The 19,108-nt window shown below is 29.2% G+C and overlaps 1 protein-coding gene across 2 annotated transcripts in view; it reads right to left on the bottom strand.

The window, feature by feature from the left end:
- LOC111613927 (guanine nucleotide exchange protein smcr8a-like) overlaps positions 1 to 19,108 on the bottom strand; it is a 42,038-nt gene that overhangs the window by 21,474 nt on the left and 1,456 nt on the right. Inside the window, exons 1-4 of one of the 2 annotated variants that reach the window (XM_023355273.1) lie at positions 10,988 to 11,081; positions 6,394 to 6,619; positions 3,207 to 3,292; positions 2,617 to 2,686 (exon numbers count right to left, since the gene is read on the bottom strand). In XM_023355273.1, coding sequence (XP_023211041.1) covers positions 2,617 to 2,686; positions 3,207 to 3,292; positions 6,394 to 6,619; positions 10,988 to 11,037 — 432 coding nt within the window. In that variant the 5' untranslated portion in view covers positions 11,038 to 11,081. Of the gene's footprint in view, positions 1 to 2,616; positions 2,687 to 3,206; positions 3,293 to 6,393; positions 6,620 to 10,987; positions 11,082 to 19,108 lie in introns of those variants that run through there. The other variant, XM_023355274.1, reaches the window with a different exon arrangement.

A 19,108-nucleotide genomic window follows, 5' to 3' on the forward strand; every position in this document is an offset into this window, starting at 1 on the left:
TAATTATTTTGGAAATTTTTTGCAAAAATCTATTGTTTCAATAATTTTAAGGTCCATTAAACACACATAAATATTCATGATAGAGTGCATACTGTAGCTTAGCTATTAATAGCATTTGTTTTCATCAGATAAAGTGATTTTCATCATCTCAAACTCAAGACAGTGAATTCTTCATAGAACTAGCCATTGATCCTCTAGTTTATCTATAGTCTATTTATCCTAACTTAGCACCTACTGTAAACAAACTAAGACACACCTCCCATTGTTTATTGGCTTAAACCCATGCCCATCAATTAGAAACCGTGTTGCATCTCATTCATCCGCAGAAAATAGTTCTTTGTTATTCATAAAATCATTAATGAAATACTAGTCACTTAGCAATGAATGTAATAAATGTAATTATTTCATACTTGCTAAATTGTTATTTTAATGAATATTTGCACACTCTGAATCACTAAAAATAAACTTTTTCCAGTCATGGGCATTATAATGTCTTGGTTTCATTTTCCATTCATTACAATAACTATCATTATTTCAAACCGTGTGTTGTTGAACAAATAACTGAAGAAAGATGGAGAAAATGTATCAAACATATAGAAAAAGAACAACAACAAATGTGGGAACTTGGTGAGATTTCGGAAACTGTTGTAGAAAAACTGATTATGTAGTCGAACACAAGTAGTGACAAAAGTGATATAAATGATTAATTTGAGCAACTATCTTCTGATACAGATGATTAATAAAGTAAGTTTACACTAATTATTTTAAAAAATTAATTATATAAATATCACAAATAAATTCATACATTACCATAACATTTTCCTTTAGAGGTTTGAGTATGATTTTTAAGGATTGCCAGAGAATTTGTTTTTTGTTTTGTTTTATATTGTAAAGTACTATATTTAGTTTGTTGCTCTACAACGAATTTTTCTTAAAGAGCCAGGACCTAACGGGTACTTTACGTGGGTTCGCGTTTATTAGTTGCCAGGCCTGGACTTTTAGCGTGCACCGAAATAAATTAAGGACAAAGTTAGTCACAAAAAAATTCTCAATAATAAATGTTTAATCAAGTCTAACAAATACTATGTACAAGTTTTATAAACAAACAACAAATTTATTAAATAAAAAAATCAAATCACAATCAACCCAACAAACTTAAGTCTTATTCTAACTTAGAACTATTCCCCTTGGAATTCCGACAAAACAAAATCCAATTCTTAACTTAGATACAAATTCTCTTATAACTATCAATCCTAACCGTCACCTCAATTAATACTCGGAACCTTTTCTTCTACTCAAGACTTTCCTATTTCCAAATCACCAAAATCGAACCTTCAATCTCCTACTAGGATTTCCTATTCGACACCTATTCACTGCTACCAGCAGACCAACGCTTTCGGTTCAGGAGCTCACCTCTTCTGTCTTCACTTGAGCTACTGTACTTATAGTATGAGGTGACGTCACAGTTCTACTGTAGCCACTCCCCTCATTTACATATCTACACGTAACATTGTTTTCTCTTCGTTATCTGGTAGCTTATTTCTCGACAATACTTTGTTAACCTTTTACAGCATTTCTTTAACAATTATCGGGATGTTTAGTTGAAGGTTACACAAGTTCCTAGAAAGTCTATTGGGATGTCCCCCCTTCAGTGCGGACTTACAATTCTGCCGCTCGGGCGTGCACGTGAGTGCGAATGCTAGCTATGGCACTGTCGTTTCGTCGTCGGTGAGTTGGTTAATCTCTTATCTTCTCGTTTTGAACGTTCTGGAGTGATGGGTGAGGAAACCTTCGTCCTAACTAAACATAAGCCCCAAACAAAAATATAATAAAAGCAAAATAAAAGTAAAATAAAAATAAAGCTCGGACTTGGTTCCTTACACCATCTATTTAATAAAATAGTTGTGTAGATAAAAATTCTGAAGTATGTTCAACTACACAATTATAAATATGTTTTGTGTAAGTCTTAATATATATTTAATAATAATTTTTGACAAACTAAATGATGAAAATAATGCAAACAGCTACATAAAAATGTTAAAGTAACCTATAATAAGTTTTCTAAGTATTATCTTGCTAATTTTTAAATTGTGACCACTCTGACCTATTTTAACACATGCAGAGAAAGGGGCTTAACTAGTCAACATGTGTCTAGCTACTTCTGATTGTGATTTGACCAATGAAAATCTCCGGCGGATTAATACGACAAAATCTTTGTTTACAGTAGGTGACAAGTTACGATAAGTGGACTGTAGAGGATTCATGGTAATTCTTTTTTGATCAGTTAATCCTCTTTCATGTGTTATTTTCAGGTCTTGTTTTGAATGTAATTTGGTTACATTTTCATTGCTTTCATTAAATACACATCAACTGACAGTTTTTTGAAATAGTAATTTAAGCTAAGTAATAACTTGTAATATTAACCCATTTGTAAACAAACAGGTGAAATTATATGAGGAAATGTCATATTATTTAGAATTATAGAAAACTGATTTGAAAAAGTTCAGATAATTTGAAGTTGTGTTTTTTTTTTTTTTTTTTGGTCCCTTGAGTTTCAAAATAACTAGGTTTTACTGTAAATATTATATTAAAATTTTTATAAACATATTGACTTACTAATGCATGAGTATCCTTCATAGCATCTGGTTTTAATAGCTGTGTATCTCTAACAGGAATTCCTTCACCACTGTTTTAAAAGCAAACAATATAATTAAATTTCAAAAACTTCTATTTATCTTAATAACAGAAAATACTGTTTTTCAGTCAAAGAAATAAATAAACTAAACACTAAAAATAACAGATATGCAAAGGGATAATAATCATTTTTGAAATTCATTCAAAAAATAAATGAAATATGAAAAACATTTTTCAATTTCTTTGAACTTTTAAATTAGATTTATAAGATATTGCTAGTAGTTAATTGTAAACTATATTCCTAATTAAGGTTTACAAGAAATAAATTGAAAACTGACTTTTGCTTTCATATGTAATTCTGAAATAATTTGTAGTTGAAAAAAGATAAATTTCCATCTAAAGAAAAATATTATGCTGTCTTTCCTTACATTAAGGTTTATCATTTTATTTAATTTATTTTATTTCTCAAGGTATTAAGAAAAACTTTAAATTTTATTTTAAGCGTATGTCATCTGCCTAAAAAAATTAGATGATTTTTTTTTGGGCAGAATATTTCAAGTAAAGATATTTACCATCCTAGTCCTTGATAATCAGCAGACAAAAGCTTTACAGTAAATTCATTCAAATCAATATTTTCTACTTTCTTTGGTATTGTCATCTAAAATAATACATATTATAAATATATTTATACTTTATACAACAAAATCAATTCAAAAATTTAATTTTAAAAATTATGAAAATAATGATTATTTTTATAATAGGCTATTATAGATTATAATTTTTTCTTGTGAAGTTTTTAGCCAATGAAAGAGTTCTAATTTTTGGCATTATAACAGGCTCAGTGATCAATAATATTTTACATAAATTTTATCAGCTCCAATACAATAAAAATAAAATCTATATAGAAAGTAGCTAGAAAAAAATTATCTATCAATTAACATCCTAATTATAAAAGATACATTACAGGGAATTTTTCAAAAAGTATAAGATGATAATTTCTCACTAAATTTTACAGTTTCTTAGAATTATTAAGTTCTACATATTATGCAATTTTTATTTTTGTTATTTAATTAATCTATAGATGAAAACAAGAACTGTTGATTTTCCAAAAAAGAAGTAATGCAAAGAAAACTTTTGAAAATGTCTAATCCTGATTTTTGCAGTTTTAAAAATGGTTTTTAACTATTATTGTCTTAAAGCACAAACACAGGGAGAAACTTTAACAAAGGAGTGTAGTAGATAGGTGTTGAAGATGCCAAGTACCTAGTGATATATTGTTGACAGATAATGAATAAATACAGGACTGTATTATACTTTGAGATTTTACCTCTCAGTTAAACTTTATCTCTGTTTTTCATGCTTTAGGGAATTTGCTCCTCTGTACAATTCTATAAGCAAGCAAGTTTAGAAAACAGATTTTGGAGCTCACCAACCTAATGAGTTACTTTCCCCTTTTTTTTACATTTGATAACACATTTAAACAAAACAGAGACGTATCTCTAGTATCTCCTGAATGGGTTACGCTTTGATTTGGTGATAAAACACTTGAATAGCAGAAACATTCCAATGTTTAGCAGCCAAATATTGTTTACAAGAGGTACTTTGATGCAAAGATTAACGAAAACTACAAACTTAAACTTGAGTAGGAAAGCAACTTCAAAGGTACATTTTCAGGATATAGACATTACATTGTATGATAGGTATGTATGCAAAAGCATTTATAAAAACCTACCTGTTATATATTCCCACTTATTCATGTAATTCCATGGGATATAGAAAAATTTGCTTCAGTGCTCTTATGAGATGAGTATATTTCCACCATACAAACATCAAAAACAGATTAAGAGAATTTTACTACATTAGACATCACTGAAATGCACAGTTACTCTAAAAATACAATAGGACAATTAATTAACAAACATGCAACTCCCTGCTACAGTTGGTCCATGACATACAACAAGCACTCAATGGCTCATAAGTTCTAAACAATAAATTATGATAAGGGATTCTGCATGATATATCAACAAATTGCCAAGAAAAGAAAAGTTAACCTAGTGTATAAAATAAATCCAACAATATACAACCTTCTTAGGAATACAGCTATATAAATTCAAAGATATCCAGAAATATACTACAAATACATACAATGTTAATTCCAACAGTATAATTTAACTTAGAGCACAAGCATTTTTGGTCATTTTAAACAACCATTATTGGAATCAAGATATCTAGAGTGTATCAATTACTGGTTTAAGATAATAGGTTCTAAAGTGCACAGTATGTTGGATCTATTGTACATCTAGACATCTAGGAATATGTTTAAAAGAACATCAATATGACAACAACAAAAAGAAAATAATTATTGCTTTATCAGCTTTTACCATGGAAGAGAACAACATAGTGCAATGGAATGAAGCCAAAGTTATCAGACAGGTCAGATAAAAGATTAGCAAAATTTGTGAAGATCCTATAAATTTACAAGGGCTCAAGAAAAATGTTCATTAACAAAAAATATGCGACCAGCATCTTAAATGCCTAAAAGTTTTAAATAAAAATAAACTCTTTTCAATGCACACAATACTTTTGACTTGATAAATTAGTAGTTTATTAGTGTAATGTGTTTTAATAGTAGTATCACACTTGAAAGTAATGTTTTACATATTTCATTATATTTTAATGTTAATTTATGTATCTGGTTTGCATAAATACATATATGTTATTCATATATGTATTTAAATAATTGAAACAAATACATGTATTTATGTTCTTTTTTCTTCAATATTGAGGAACATTTAAAAATTAACTCAAAATCATTAGATAAATGTAGGTATAGTCAAGATTGTTTATTTATGTTGAATGTGATATTCCAGTTTGATAAATATATTTAAATATTCAAAATATTAATGTGCTGTTTACTTCAACAATACAGTAATAGAATTACAGTAATACTTTATTGATTGATCACATTAATTATTTATTTTTATTGGATATAATTTGAAAAAATTGTAGACCTATAAATTCCCATTGTCGTCCATCTATGTCTTTCTTTAAATTAATTAATCTCAAGAACAGTGTTAGATAAATAAAATGTAAGACCATATATGGAAAGCTTAGGGGCAGGAGGCCCCAATTAACTATATATGAACATCTGATGCAAACTGGAAGTCACATTATTTCAATTAAAAAATTTTTTCCTGAAAAGAGTTAGATAGATGACCAGCACAACAGCATTGCTAATGGAAAAATATGATGTACAGGGGTAAGTCACTACTAATTTGAGATGGAGAACATATATTTTAAATGAAATAAATTTAAAATATGATTAAAAATTGCAACCCAGAATTGTGACAATGTCACAATAATAGCTTGTTAGATAGACAAACATTTTTCCTCCCCACAAATCAGAAAAATTTTGTTGAAAGTTGGAATAGAGTCAATAAATGTCAGGCTGGTAATTGATATATCACTTTTGCAAAAATCATCATTAAAACATTATTGAAATGTTCATATATTTAATTTTCAATACTTCCTTTTACAAATAAAATCAGGCACAATAACATGAGGCACATTATGCTTCATTTTAAATTATTTTTAACACTAGTACAATTTTTAAAATGTCTTATTCAATAAATTAATTTTAGTCCAGTAAGATAACTGTTATTAATAAACAAATTAAATCCTTACAGTATTGTAAAATCACAGTTTAGCTCAATTTGTTCATAAATAAAATGTAAAAATATATAACTATAGAATACTTACAATAGGAACTGGACCAAAAGTTTCTGAGCATTCAGCTAACAAAATGAAATCTTCTCTAATATCTGGCCATGTTTTAAAACCACCAAATAATTGAGATTTACTCTCAGACAGATATCTTTCATTATTAGATGATGAATCTAATATTTGTCCATCACCTTTTTCAATATCTTGTCCATATGCAAATACTTCTGTATAGCCTCCAAACATCATTAAATTGAATATATTTCTGAAAATTATCATCAATTATCATTAATCAATAGATAACATTGCTTTCATATGATAATTATTTAAATATTACATTTCAATGTTTAAAAATTAAAATAATTTTTATCCTTAACAAAAGTACCATATTAAAAATTATTTATCTTTTATAATAATACTAATAAGATATATTTTTTTATAATATTTTATTTGAATTATTTTATGTTTACAACTTAATTCTAATGTCAATTATAACATTTAACCAACTCAATTTTAATTTTTAAAAAGTATTATTAAAAGTAAATGTAAATAATACAGATTTAGACTTAAAAACATTTAAGAAATTTTTTCAGAAATTATAGATCAGGGGTGGCCAACCTGCGGCTCGCGAGTCGCATGCGGCTCTTTGAATGATTATTTGTGGCTCTCGATAAATGTACCCGAGTTCCCTTTTCATTTTTGTGTTATTATATTTTAAAAAATTATTATTGTTCCGTATGTGTTTCAAAATGTCTTTTAAATTACTAACAACAAATATGAAAGANCACACCTTATTCGCTGAGAACATATATTTATTAAACACGTATTTAATTGCGGCTTGCGAAAAATTTCAAATTTTGAAAAATGGCTCGGACTATCAAGAAGCTTGGCCACCCCTGTTATAGATGTTTTTTTTTATCTTCAATATGTGGAGGCGGCATTCAAAATGTGCTATGTGACAGCTATGTAATTTTTGAAAAACCAAAATTTTTATTTATGCTTTACTGGCCATGTTATTTTTAAAAATGAAGTTGCCATATTATCTATGTTTATATCGTGCTTTGCTAAATTTCAGAAATCCTTTTTTGATATTTTGAATTTTATTCTGAATTTTATGCATCACATAGCACATATCAATTAAGGTACTGTAAATACATAGCATTTAAGGCTACCAAATATTTAATTTCCCGTACTTTTAAAACCTTTCCAGTTCCTTTTGAGCATTCTTTAATATAAACTAACATCATACAGAGCCACAAATCACACCTAAATTCAAACTTTCCAGCAAATAAGTCATAAATTATAAAGATTGAACGTTTTCGGCCACTAGATTTATTGGCTTTCTCAGGAAATACAAAAGGCAGCTATGTTCTATTTATAGAACGGTTTTTTTCAGTTTATTTCCTGAAGAAGGCCAATAAATTTAGTGGCCGAAAACATTCAATCTTTATAATTTATGACTTTTATTTGTTGGAAAGTTTGAATTTAGGTGTGATTTGCAACTCTACAGTTCCAGTTTATAGTGAGGTTGTATTTATTTCATACAGAGCATAATTGTAGTTATTAACCCAACTTCACTGCCTGTAACTGGTGTGTTTCTTCTCCAATGAAAGCAGAAGACTTTGCAAATGNTTATAGAACGGTTTTTTTCAGTTTATTTCCTGAAGAAGGCCAATAAATTTAGTGGCCGAAAACATTCAATCTTTATAATTTATGACTTTTATTTGCTGGAAAGTTTGAATTTAGGTGTGATTTGCAACTCTACAGTTCCAGTTTATAGTGAGGTTGTATTTATTTCATACAGAGCATAATTGTAGTTATTAACCCAACTTCACTGCCTGTAACTGGTGTGTTTCTTCTCCAATGAAAGCAGAAGACTTTGCAAATGTGTTTTTTTTTTTGCAAATTTGTTTTTGAACCTAATGTGGTTCTTCTTCAGACACTATAAAATTCTCTATTCGAATTTGAATTTCCAGTCGAGAATTAACAGTTGGTTTGGAAAATCTTTCTGGAACGTTGTCACATGTGACCAATGGTGTCAATGATGGGCACGGAGTGTACCCCTGGAAGTCTGTTGGTATCTGGAGCATCTTTTCTGTTCTTAAGCCAATCGAATATTGTAGCGCACCGCCCATCATCAACCATAGAGATAACAGCGAAATAATTTACATTGGATCCACTAAATGCAACTTAGAAACTAGGATCAAGGAACACAAAGCAGACACCCTACATCATAGAAACAACACCGCCCTAGTGGTATACTCCTCTGACCCAGAAATAGAGCCTCTATTCTCTCTAGCCAGAATTATTCACACCACATTCTGCACAGAACATTTCGAACGGCTAGAGGCCATATACATATACCTTAACACCCTCAGGAATCAGCACTGCATTAACTTCAAACAAGAAATGATGCTATCAACAGTATGGGAGGCCTTCCTCAATAAAACTCTAAAGTAACACCATAGTGATAATGCGCAGGTCCATAATGACACCATTGGTCACACATGACAACATTCCAGAAAGATTTTCCAAACCAATGGTTAATTCTCAACTGGAAATTCAAATTTGAATAGAGAATCCCATAGTGCCTGAAGAAGAACCACATTAGATTTGAAAATGTTTGCAAAATCCTCTGCTTTCACTGGAGAAGAAGCACACCAGTTACAGGCAGTGAAGTTGGGTTAATTTATCTACTCCGGTGTTAAAAATGTCTTTCCAATTTAATTCTAGTTATGTTCTGTATGTTCTTCTACCAAAATGAAATATTTAGTAGAAGCCTAAACAAGCAGAATTCATAGATAGATGAATTTATAAATAAATATGATGCCAAGTTTTACTCATTATAACAATACATAGCATGTTTTGTTATAATGAACTTAACATAGCAATGCATAGCATGTTTTGTTATAATGAGAATAAACAACTAATTAAAAATAAGTATTTTTTATACACTTACATTTTTTTATTTTTATACACCAAACAAAAAACCAAATTCACACTTCAAAGGCTGAAATGACAGTATTAAACTAATAACTTCAGTTTCAGTTCATTTTCACAATACTTCAAATTTTAAAAAGTTAGCAATAAAAGAAAAGGATTATATCTGGTTTCTTTTACCTTGTAACTTGATATTTATGAGAATATCAAGTTACAGTGCAAGACTTTTTGACAATACTTATAGCAAGCAGGATGACCACAGAACCAATATTTCTTTATCTTTCATCTTATTAAACTTTCAGCTTTCTGGGTTTGATAAACATTTCCTATGTTCTTTTGCTTTCACAAATTTTCAATTGCCAAGTAATCTTCCTTAGTATTCATCTTGCAAAATGCAATAAATAACACATCTAACTTACTATCATTTTGGCAGGAACTTTTTGATATAAAAATATCTTCCTGCCATAAAGGTCCTGCCAGAACTATTAAAATTTTGCAAATTATAAAAATAATTAATAATATGCCTATTTAGAAAACCTTCGATACCAGTCCTAGTACTATATTTTTGTTAAATTACTCAATTAATTAAAAATGAATTAAAATTATATTAGTAATGTACTAGACACATCCAACACACCTTATTCGCTGAGAACATATATTTATTAAACAAAACAAACGTTTTCAACCCGATTTACGGGCCATCTCCAGGTTAACGTCTTTCGACTCGGGTTGAAAACGTTTGTTTTGTTTAATAAATATATGTTCTCAGCGAATAAGGTGTGTTGGATGTGTCTAGTATATTGCTAAAGAAGCTGAGTCAAAGTAAGTGGTTAATATATATTAGTTTAAATTTTAATATTGATTAATTAGGTTCCTGTTAATTAATTAATAGGAACTAAAGATGATTGTTATGGTCATCATGTATATGTGTTTTATTCAGATATTATGTTTTGAAGTGACTATAATTACATAGTACATTTTAATTAAATCACTTTTTGTCACATAGCACATTTTGTTTGGGACATAAGTTTTCTGACAATGTTTTAAAAGCAAGAAAACAGGTTTAGATGTGAAAAGCATATTCTAATAGATATCATTTATAAATCAGAATTTTTTTATTTTTCCTAAAGAAGTCAATCAACTGACTGAAAGCGTTAGAAAATTTAATAAAAAGACTGCATATTAAAAGATTTTTGAAGTTTGTAAATATCATTTAGAGTAGGGGTGTCCAAACTTTTTGCCACAAGGGCCAGATTGGAATTTAAGTACTTTGCAGTGGGCCACATAAATTTGTGCATTAAAAAATCTCATTATGACTAAAGCAGCATTGAATTTATTTTTTTTTACAGTTAATTACAGATACACCAATACTAAACAAACATGGCTAAATTATACATAATTAGAAAATTATTTCTTGCAACTTTTAATGGGAATGATGGAACGGTGTTTTTTGCTGAAGAATTTTTTTATATTTAAAGTTGGGATTAAAATCTAAAACACCAATTATAAGCAATGATTGCAAATGATCATCCGATAAATTTGCCCTGTACTTTGATTTCAAATACTTCATCCTGGAAAAGTTTGTTCACACATATAGATAGGTAGTCTCAAACAGAAATAAATTTACAACAAATTGCTTTAAATTTGTAAAAATTGCATTCAAAAATTTGTAAAAATTGACCAAGTTTCCTACTTGTATTTATCCTTGATTTGATCGTTAGCTTGAATATCAATAATTTTCATTTGAAACTGACTTCAAACGTCGACAACATTGCAGTCAAATGAATTTTCAAACAGCCAAATTTCCTTTCAATTCATATCAATATCAAAAATCATTTTTGAAATTCTTGTTTTAAACCTTAAAAAATAATATTAAACTTCAAAATAATTAGTTTGTAATACATTAAATATGAATTTACACATACCAATATACAAATGAGTCATGCAGAACAGAGCAGAAGACAACAAAAGGCAATCCTGANAATTCAATTTGGCCAAAAAACCTGAAGTTGCAATAGCATCTTTTCTTGTATGAGGTAATGTAAATATAAGATGTAAAAGTTTTCTGATTTAGATTTGTATCTACTGTATAAGTCAACCCCCAAAACAGTAGATTACTGGTAGGGTAGAACTGAAATATAACATTTAATAGGCTACTCAAGTAGGTTAATATTTGAATTTTTAAGATAATAATGTAAAATTATGATTTTATTTTTTAAAATTATAAAAATTTTTTTCATCAAATATGATTTTCGCATTTTTTTCAATTTTCTATATACATTTTTGAAAATCAAATGGGTTCGTGCGAAAAATCAGTATTTTTCAAAAACCTTCGCGGGCCGGATAAAATCTCATGCCGGGCTGGATCTGGCCCGCGGGCCGTAGTTTGGACATCTCTGATTTAGAGTACTATATACAAAATTATATAAATGCTTTTTTTCCAGGAGTATGACTTAACACATTTTGAATATAAACTCCACATATCCTTTGTATTTTGTAAACTTGTTTTTTTTTTTCACAGTTTTCTAATTTTATTATTGGATGGCTTGTGAGCACTAAGATTGGCTTTACTTTACCTCTAGACTTATTACACCACCATAGGACATAAAATTAGATTTAGAAAAACACTATTTTATTTTCAGAATGCATTTCGGACATGGAGTAGTACTAATTTTATTATTTCATTAATATAATATACTATCTTGTAAAAGAAGAACAAATGTTCAAATAATTATAAAATACTTTTTTAAATGTCTTCAAATATTTATTATTTAGTCAATTTTATGTCATTATATGTATATTTTATATCCATTAAGGTATTCTTAGAACATATTGTTTTATTTAATAATACACTAATATACACTAATAGTTTCTTAATAAAATTTTTAAACTTTTATCTATATAAGTAACAATACATGATCATTTGAGATCTGATTCTTTCATGCAATTATTTTGTTAAATCTTCAATCTTTAATTTACTATTCTGTAATTTAAATTGAAACAATATTGAATTTTCAACTTTTTTTGATAATGGAAATATAAAATTGTCATGAGGACACATTTCAGTAGATGATACTAATCAAATTATAAATGACTATTACAATAATTATAATAATAATGAATCCTCTGTAAAATATACCAATGAACTCTAAAGACATTTATTTAAAAACAGATGTTTGCTGATGAAAAAAAATCATCTCAACTAATTACAAAATACTTTTAAAATTAATCTTTTAAATTTGGATGTTTTTTGTTGTTCTAATTTAAAACTTCTAGAAATAGCTTATATCTGAAGATAAAGCCTTAGCATAGTTCAAAACTTTTATATGATAAAATTATATGCCAGTATATATATTTAAGCACTAGAGTAGCGAGGGGAGCAAGGGAGTCTATCATGCCACAGGCACCACTCAGAGGGGTGCTAAATGATCAAAACAAACAAGATTTGTTTCTGGAGGGGTGCCAATAAATTGTCATGCTCCGGGCACCAGTTATGTTCGCTACGCCACTGTATTTAAGAAATCAAGTAGCTAATAAAACAATAATTTAATTTACTATTCTAAAATTCAATGAACTCAATATTGAGAAATTAAAATATCCAATCAAACACAACACAAACTTTTGTCAAAATACATACGTATGTACATTACTATATAATATTTAAAATTGTCACAATTTCATACTTTTATTATGTTTTTGTATTCAAAACAGAATGAAAATTTTGTCTATCAATTTTAATTTTCTAAACTTAAAATATTATATCTTCACAACTATTTTTGCAAATTTAATATAATTAATTCAATTACTTCTATTTGTCATTGTATTCAATTATTACTTCTGTTTTAATTCTCTAAAATTATTCAATAATAAGATTATTTTATTAATACCTTTAACATCAACATTGACAATATAATCATCCCAGTATGAAGATGAGACAAAAAATTCAATTTGGCCAAAAAACCTGAAGTTGCAATAGCATCTTTTCTTGTATGAGGTAATGTAAATATAAGATGTAAAAGTTTTCTGATTTAGATTTGTATCTACTGTATAAGTCAACCCCCAAAACAGTAGATTACTGGTAGGGTAGAACTGAAATATAACATTTAATAGGCTACTCAAGTAGGTTAATATTTGAATTTTTAAGATAATAATGTAAAATTATGATTTTATTTTTTAAAATTATAATGTACAGTACATCATAAATAATAAAGGAAAATACACTTTCAAACTTAATAAACCCTCAAAAAAACTTTAACACATTAGAATTTGATAGATGTTTTCACCATTCACTATAAAACATTAACTCACTTATGAGTGAATTTTTTTTCATTTTATTATTCAAAATATGGCATTAGAATACTTATTATTAATATCACTCAAACATTTAAATAATCTTATTTATTAACTTATGTAATTAAGCTCATTACACTAAATAAGTCTGGATAACTTTGTCATTGTGCATTTTCAGAAGTATTATTTATGAACTTCATATTTAAATTAAATGTTGTAAAATTTGCAATATCATTTACACAGAATCAAATAGGCTAATATCTTTGAGTAAAAGTTACTTTTAGACAATTTGTATATACACAAATTATCTAAAACTTAATAATTCAAGGATAAGTATTAAAAGATTTATTAATCATTTTTTTAAAATTATATTTTACATTTAAACTTTCNTCTCCATAATCCTTAGTTGGTCTACACGGTGTGATAGCCTAATTAGACGGGCATTCTGTAGATCAACCTTTATTTCAGGTTCTGTGGCTACAGTTGAAAGGGTGATGGTGTGCTTATTATTATCTATATCATACTTATGCTCCTGGAGACGTTTACAAAGGGAGCGCTTGGTTGATCCCACATACACTAACCTATTATTAAATGTGTCATCCCAAAGGGGGATAGAATATACTCCGGTTAACAAACAATTTGGGTAGCAAACATGGTCTTGGAACTAATTATGTTAGTTAATTGATCACCCACTATATTTGTAATCACATATTAATATAACATAATGGCATTCAAATAGTGATTCATAATTTAAAAAAAAAAAAAAAAACTTATAACTAGATGGTACTATATATTTAGCATGATCTACCATCATTTCAATGCCATGTTTGAGATTTCATATATATTTATGCAGTTAAACAGATATTTGTGGTAGTACATGTTGCAAGCAGTCAACTTGCAACATGCACTACTGCAAATAGTCTGAGCAAACATTTTTGATAATTTATCAAAATGTTTATATTTATTCTCATTTGATTTTATATAAATTGAGCTTACCTTTAATATACTACAAAAGAATAAAAATAACAAATTATCAAATTATTCATATAGGAGGATTTTGTTTACAGACATCTTTAATTGGAATCATAGCCTTAACAAATGGATTTAATCCTAAAATTACACTTTTTAATGCAGTTGGAATATCTAAAGTCAGTTAAATATTGAATATATTAACCTTTAATATACTAAATGAGGTCTTCTAAGGACTCCAATAGGTAATGCTCTCTTGAAATTATAACTTACCTTTTCTGTGATTTTTCTATAGGTCATTCTAAGTTAAGAGATACTCACTGGTTAAGACATGTGGCCACAACATAAATGTTAGAAATTTAATCTAATTATGTAACATTTTTATTGAAACAACTAATTTGTGCATATCTGCAAGGTGGCCAGTCAATTTATTTATTTTATCTTGTTTTATGAATGACCAGGGGAGATACTCAAGATAGGGGGGGAGACTAGGTGTAAAGGGTATTATTACGCCATAATTTATACATATTACAGGGTATTATTACGCCATAATTTTAACATTGTTTCCATCTCAGTGATAATACTGTGACGTTTACGAATGATGCTTGAATTTAAAGATTGAGCATTTTTCACAGTTTCGAGAATTTTTTCTTTGCCTTTTATAATTGTTCTGACCGACAATTCCGGTAGATCAAACTTCTTTGCCAATTCACAAATTTTCATTTTTGTATCGACGTCTTTAATAATGGGTATGTTCGTAAAGTCAAATGAGTTAAACACGTTAGTAATGAATTGTTCGAAAAGTCTAACGAAATAGAAATAACGATGACGTCATTCTCGCTTAACTCGTTTAACTTTACGAACATACCCAATGTTAACTTTACATTCCAAAGATAAAGTTTTTCTTTTCTTGTTTGATGCAGAAGAATTAGTTCTACTTCGTTTGGATGACGTAGTAGAGTCTCTCAAGTCTCCATAGATATAACAAACACAGAAATAAATAACACAAAATAAATTGTAGCTATGTGTGGATTCTGCGTGACACATCCAAACATGTAAGCTGAACAATAGTGTGGGGGGAGTGAGTAATCAAGGGTTGCGTGGTGCTCAAACAAAAAACGAATCAACGAGATTTGAAAATCGTGCAAGTTGGGGTATTACTGTATATATGATGAGTTACAAAAACACTCTCAAAGCTCTTAGGGACTTCGCAAAGAACATTAAAATATTGGATTAGGTTCCATCACTCTCCTTATCAACTCAAAGTGGTGCTCTGTATACAATGGTTTGGTGTTTGTGTGTCTACTATTTAATACTGTTATCTGCAATGTTGTTAACTTCTGTTTTGCGCTGTATTTGTATTCTGTTTATATCCATCTACTAATATTCCTTCTTTACTGAGTAGTTATATCGTGTTTTGGTTTTAATGTATCCACAACGTTTATCATAATCTCTTGTATATGTCTAAGTTTACCTCTGTATGTATTTTTCTGTATTCTAATTAACAATTATGTAATCAAATTACTTTTTGGTGTATTCCATTACCTGCCGCCTATCTTATGTTTAGCATCAGTTATTAATATGTATCTATGTATTTTGTATTCAGAATTTTATATTTTGTAACTTGTTCTATTTTAATAAATTTCCCATGCGGCACACAATTTCCCCTTCCCTTTCCACTCTTCAACATTTTCACCCTCTTGGTCTCTGCTACAAATCTTTCTCTCATTCTCTCCCTTCGTATTTTCCTTTCATTAAAGGCTACACCTACGAGTACGGCCTTCTTCCTTTTCCCTATTGTATTATTGTATATATGATGATAGCATTATTGTCATTAGCGAGCAGTTTTTCCTTTGTTGCTTCATATAGTCAATAATAATAATTAGTCATTTCTAATTACAATAAAAATCTATAGTATATTATGATCTATCGTGTGATATCTGTAAAGTTCAGCAAATTCTTCACAAAAAGAATAAGTTATGAGGAACACGTCAGAGATGAGTGGTCAAGTGAACAAAATAGCCCCGAAAAATGTCACGTGACACACTTCATACGCGTCCGCCGTCCAATGTGACGCTCCACGATGAAAACAAGCTTGGGCAATGGCGTCTTTGAACGGGTACACTCGATAAGTATTCCAACAATTTTTTGTTCATAGCATATTTTATATTGATCATTTCCAACAAATTGTATGTATTTTGGAAATATTCGAGTGAAATTAGTCTAGATTTGATTAATTTATGGAAGAAAACCTCTCAAATAGCTGTACCCCCTAATCAGCACAAGTGCCTTTTTTCCTGCGTACAGTAATGTCGGATACATCGTCTTTGTTCCATTAACAGATACTTCAGCAATTTCCTCTCGCCTATGGCCATATTATCTACCATTGACCTCCGGAATAAGAACTATTGTCGAGAACTTTCCTCTTACTGACCCAACTAGCAAGCATTAGATCCTTAGAACTCCTCTACAAGGAGTTCTAGGGGATCTAACTTAGAACTAGTTCTAGGGATTCCCCTAGAACTCCTTGTAGAGGAGTTCTAGAGAACTAATGCTTGCTAGTTGGGTCAGTAAGAGGAAAGTTCTCGACAATAGTTCTTATTCTGGAGGTCAACAGTAGATAATATGGCCATAGGCAAGAGGAAATTGCTGAAGTATCTGTTAATAGAACAAAGACGATGTATCCAACAATAGAGTAAAATGATTGGCTTGGTTGAGGAACTGGTGATGACTGACTTAGCTGGCCCTTAGTTGTCATATTAAATTGGTAAAATCGGGACAGCATGTCAGAAGGTCATGGTAAAGTGTCTCTTTTGACACTGAAAACATGTAGAAGAACATGCTCCCAGGTGTAAAAGTTGACAAATACCACTGCTGATAAAGTTATATTATTATTTAGTTTAATTTGAACTCTGGGTTCTCACAGTTTTACACTCATAGGTTGAACCAATCTTTGCTTAATAGGAAGAGAAAATCTATTTACTCAAAATGGAATATCTACTACACTACCACTTTTTATTGTTCACATTGAAAAATTAAAAAGTAGTTATTATTGGAAATAGGTTTATTTCTTAGTGAAAGTAAGTTAAGTTTGGCTTAACGAATTCTGGTAAAACTTTTGTTTGCTTTAATGCATGAAAATTAACATTGTGAGAATGGCATTTTGTCAGGTCAGTGGCAAAATTCATTTTATCGATGAGCCAACTGTAATCAGATTATGCAGAAATGTATTTGGCATTGTGTGCAAAAGAGAATAAACAAGGTTTTGATTTTTTATTTGTTTTCCAATAAATACACAAAATTTGATACCATTATGGACTGAAGCACAAAAAAAACGCATATTAGAAAACCTGCAAAACACTTTTCTGACTGATCTTTTTAAACATTTTTTTACTATTTTCTAAATCTGCTATTAAGTAATTAGTCAAGATAAAACATACAACAGCACATCTATGAAATTAATATTGGCAATTTCTTCATCCAAAATATCATTTGCAGAATCCATGATATCTTCCTACTCAACTTCTGGAAAGATAAATTTTCCATAAAGAACTTTGACAATGGCAGTTGTATTCATGAACACAGTACATCTGATGAATTAATAATAATTAATAAATTTTAAAAGTAATAAATAACCAAATTTCTTTATTACTGTAATTCCATCTGTTGTAATACCAATGATGTCTTTGCAATGAATATTGAACATTGCTAACTTAGCGTCAAATATCTCTTGACACATTTCTTCTTCTAGCTCCTCTATTAACTCTTGCAAAAGGCAAGATTACGTGATATCTTTTCACACATGTATCAGTGGTTTTTGTTGATACTGTTCCATCTAATGTTGTTCTAAATAAAGCTGTTGTTGTTGCTTATATATTCTAATATTGTTATTTTTGAATGTTTTTAGCATAATCCAATATATGTGCAACTTTTAAAGAAATGGGACCTAAATAGGGTATTGGGGAATGTGCTATTCTTAGGTTTTTCTTATTAGAAAGAAAAGATTGCGGAAATAATTTATTCTTAACATGGTTTTGAAGAAATGTAAATTTAGAGCATGAATAACCAGCATTTAACATGGCATTATAAATGATAGATAACTCATCTTCCACTAGTGACTGAGTAGAAGGAAGAATGTATGCCCTCCATATTAGAGAAGAAATAGCAGAATTTTTGTAGTTGATGGCTGGTAAGCAGTAGCAGGTATGATTTGCGATGCTTTATTATTTCTATGATGTACTATAAATGTAAGCTCCGGAGACATACATATGTCTAGATCCAGGAATAGAAGATTCTATTGTTTTTATGCTGTTCAATGGTAAAATTAATTGAAGGATAAATGGAGGCTAACATTTGCGTGAATTGTTGTAAACCCTCATTGGAGCCGTCCCATGCAATTAACACATTGTCGACGTAACTTATATACATGAGAGTATACTGGATAGTTAAAGGGGCATTAAAAACTCGATATTCTATATTCCTCATAATCAGTTCAGCTAAAACAGGATATAGTGGAGAACCATTGGTACGCCTTGCATTTGTTTATATTTTTTTC

This window comes from Centruroides sculpturatus, unplaced genomic scaffold (assembly GCF_000671375.1).
Source record: "Centruroides sculpturatus isolate CEXI.00-Female unplaced genomic scaffold, Cexi_2.0 scaffold1919, whole genome shotgun sequence".
Taxonomy (NCBI): domain Eukaryota; kingdom Metazoa; phylum Arthropoda; class Arachnida; order Scorpiones; family Buthidae; genus Centruroides; species Centruroides sculpturatus.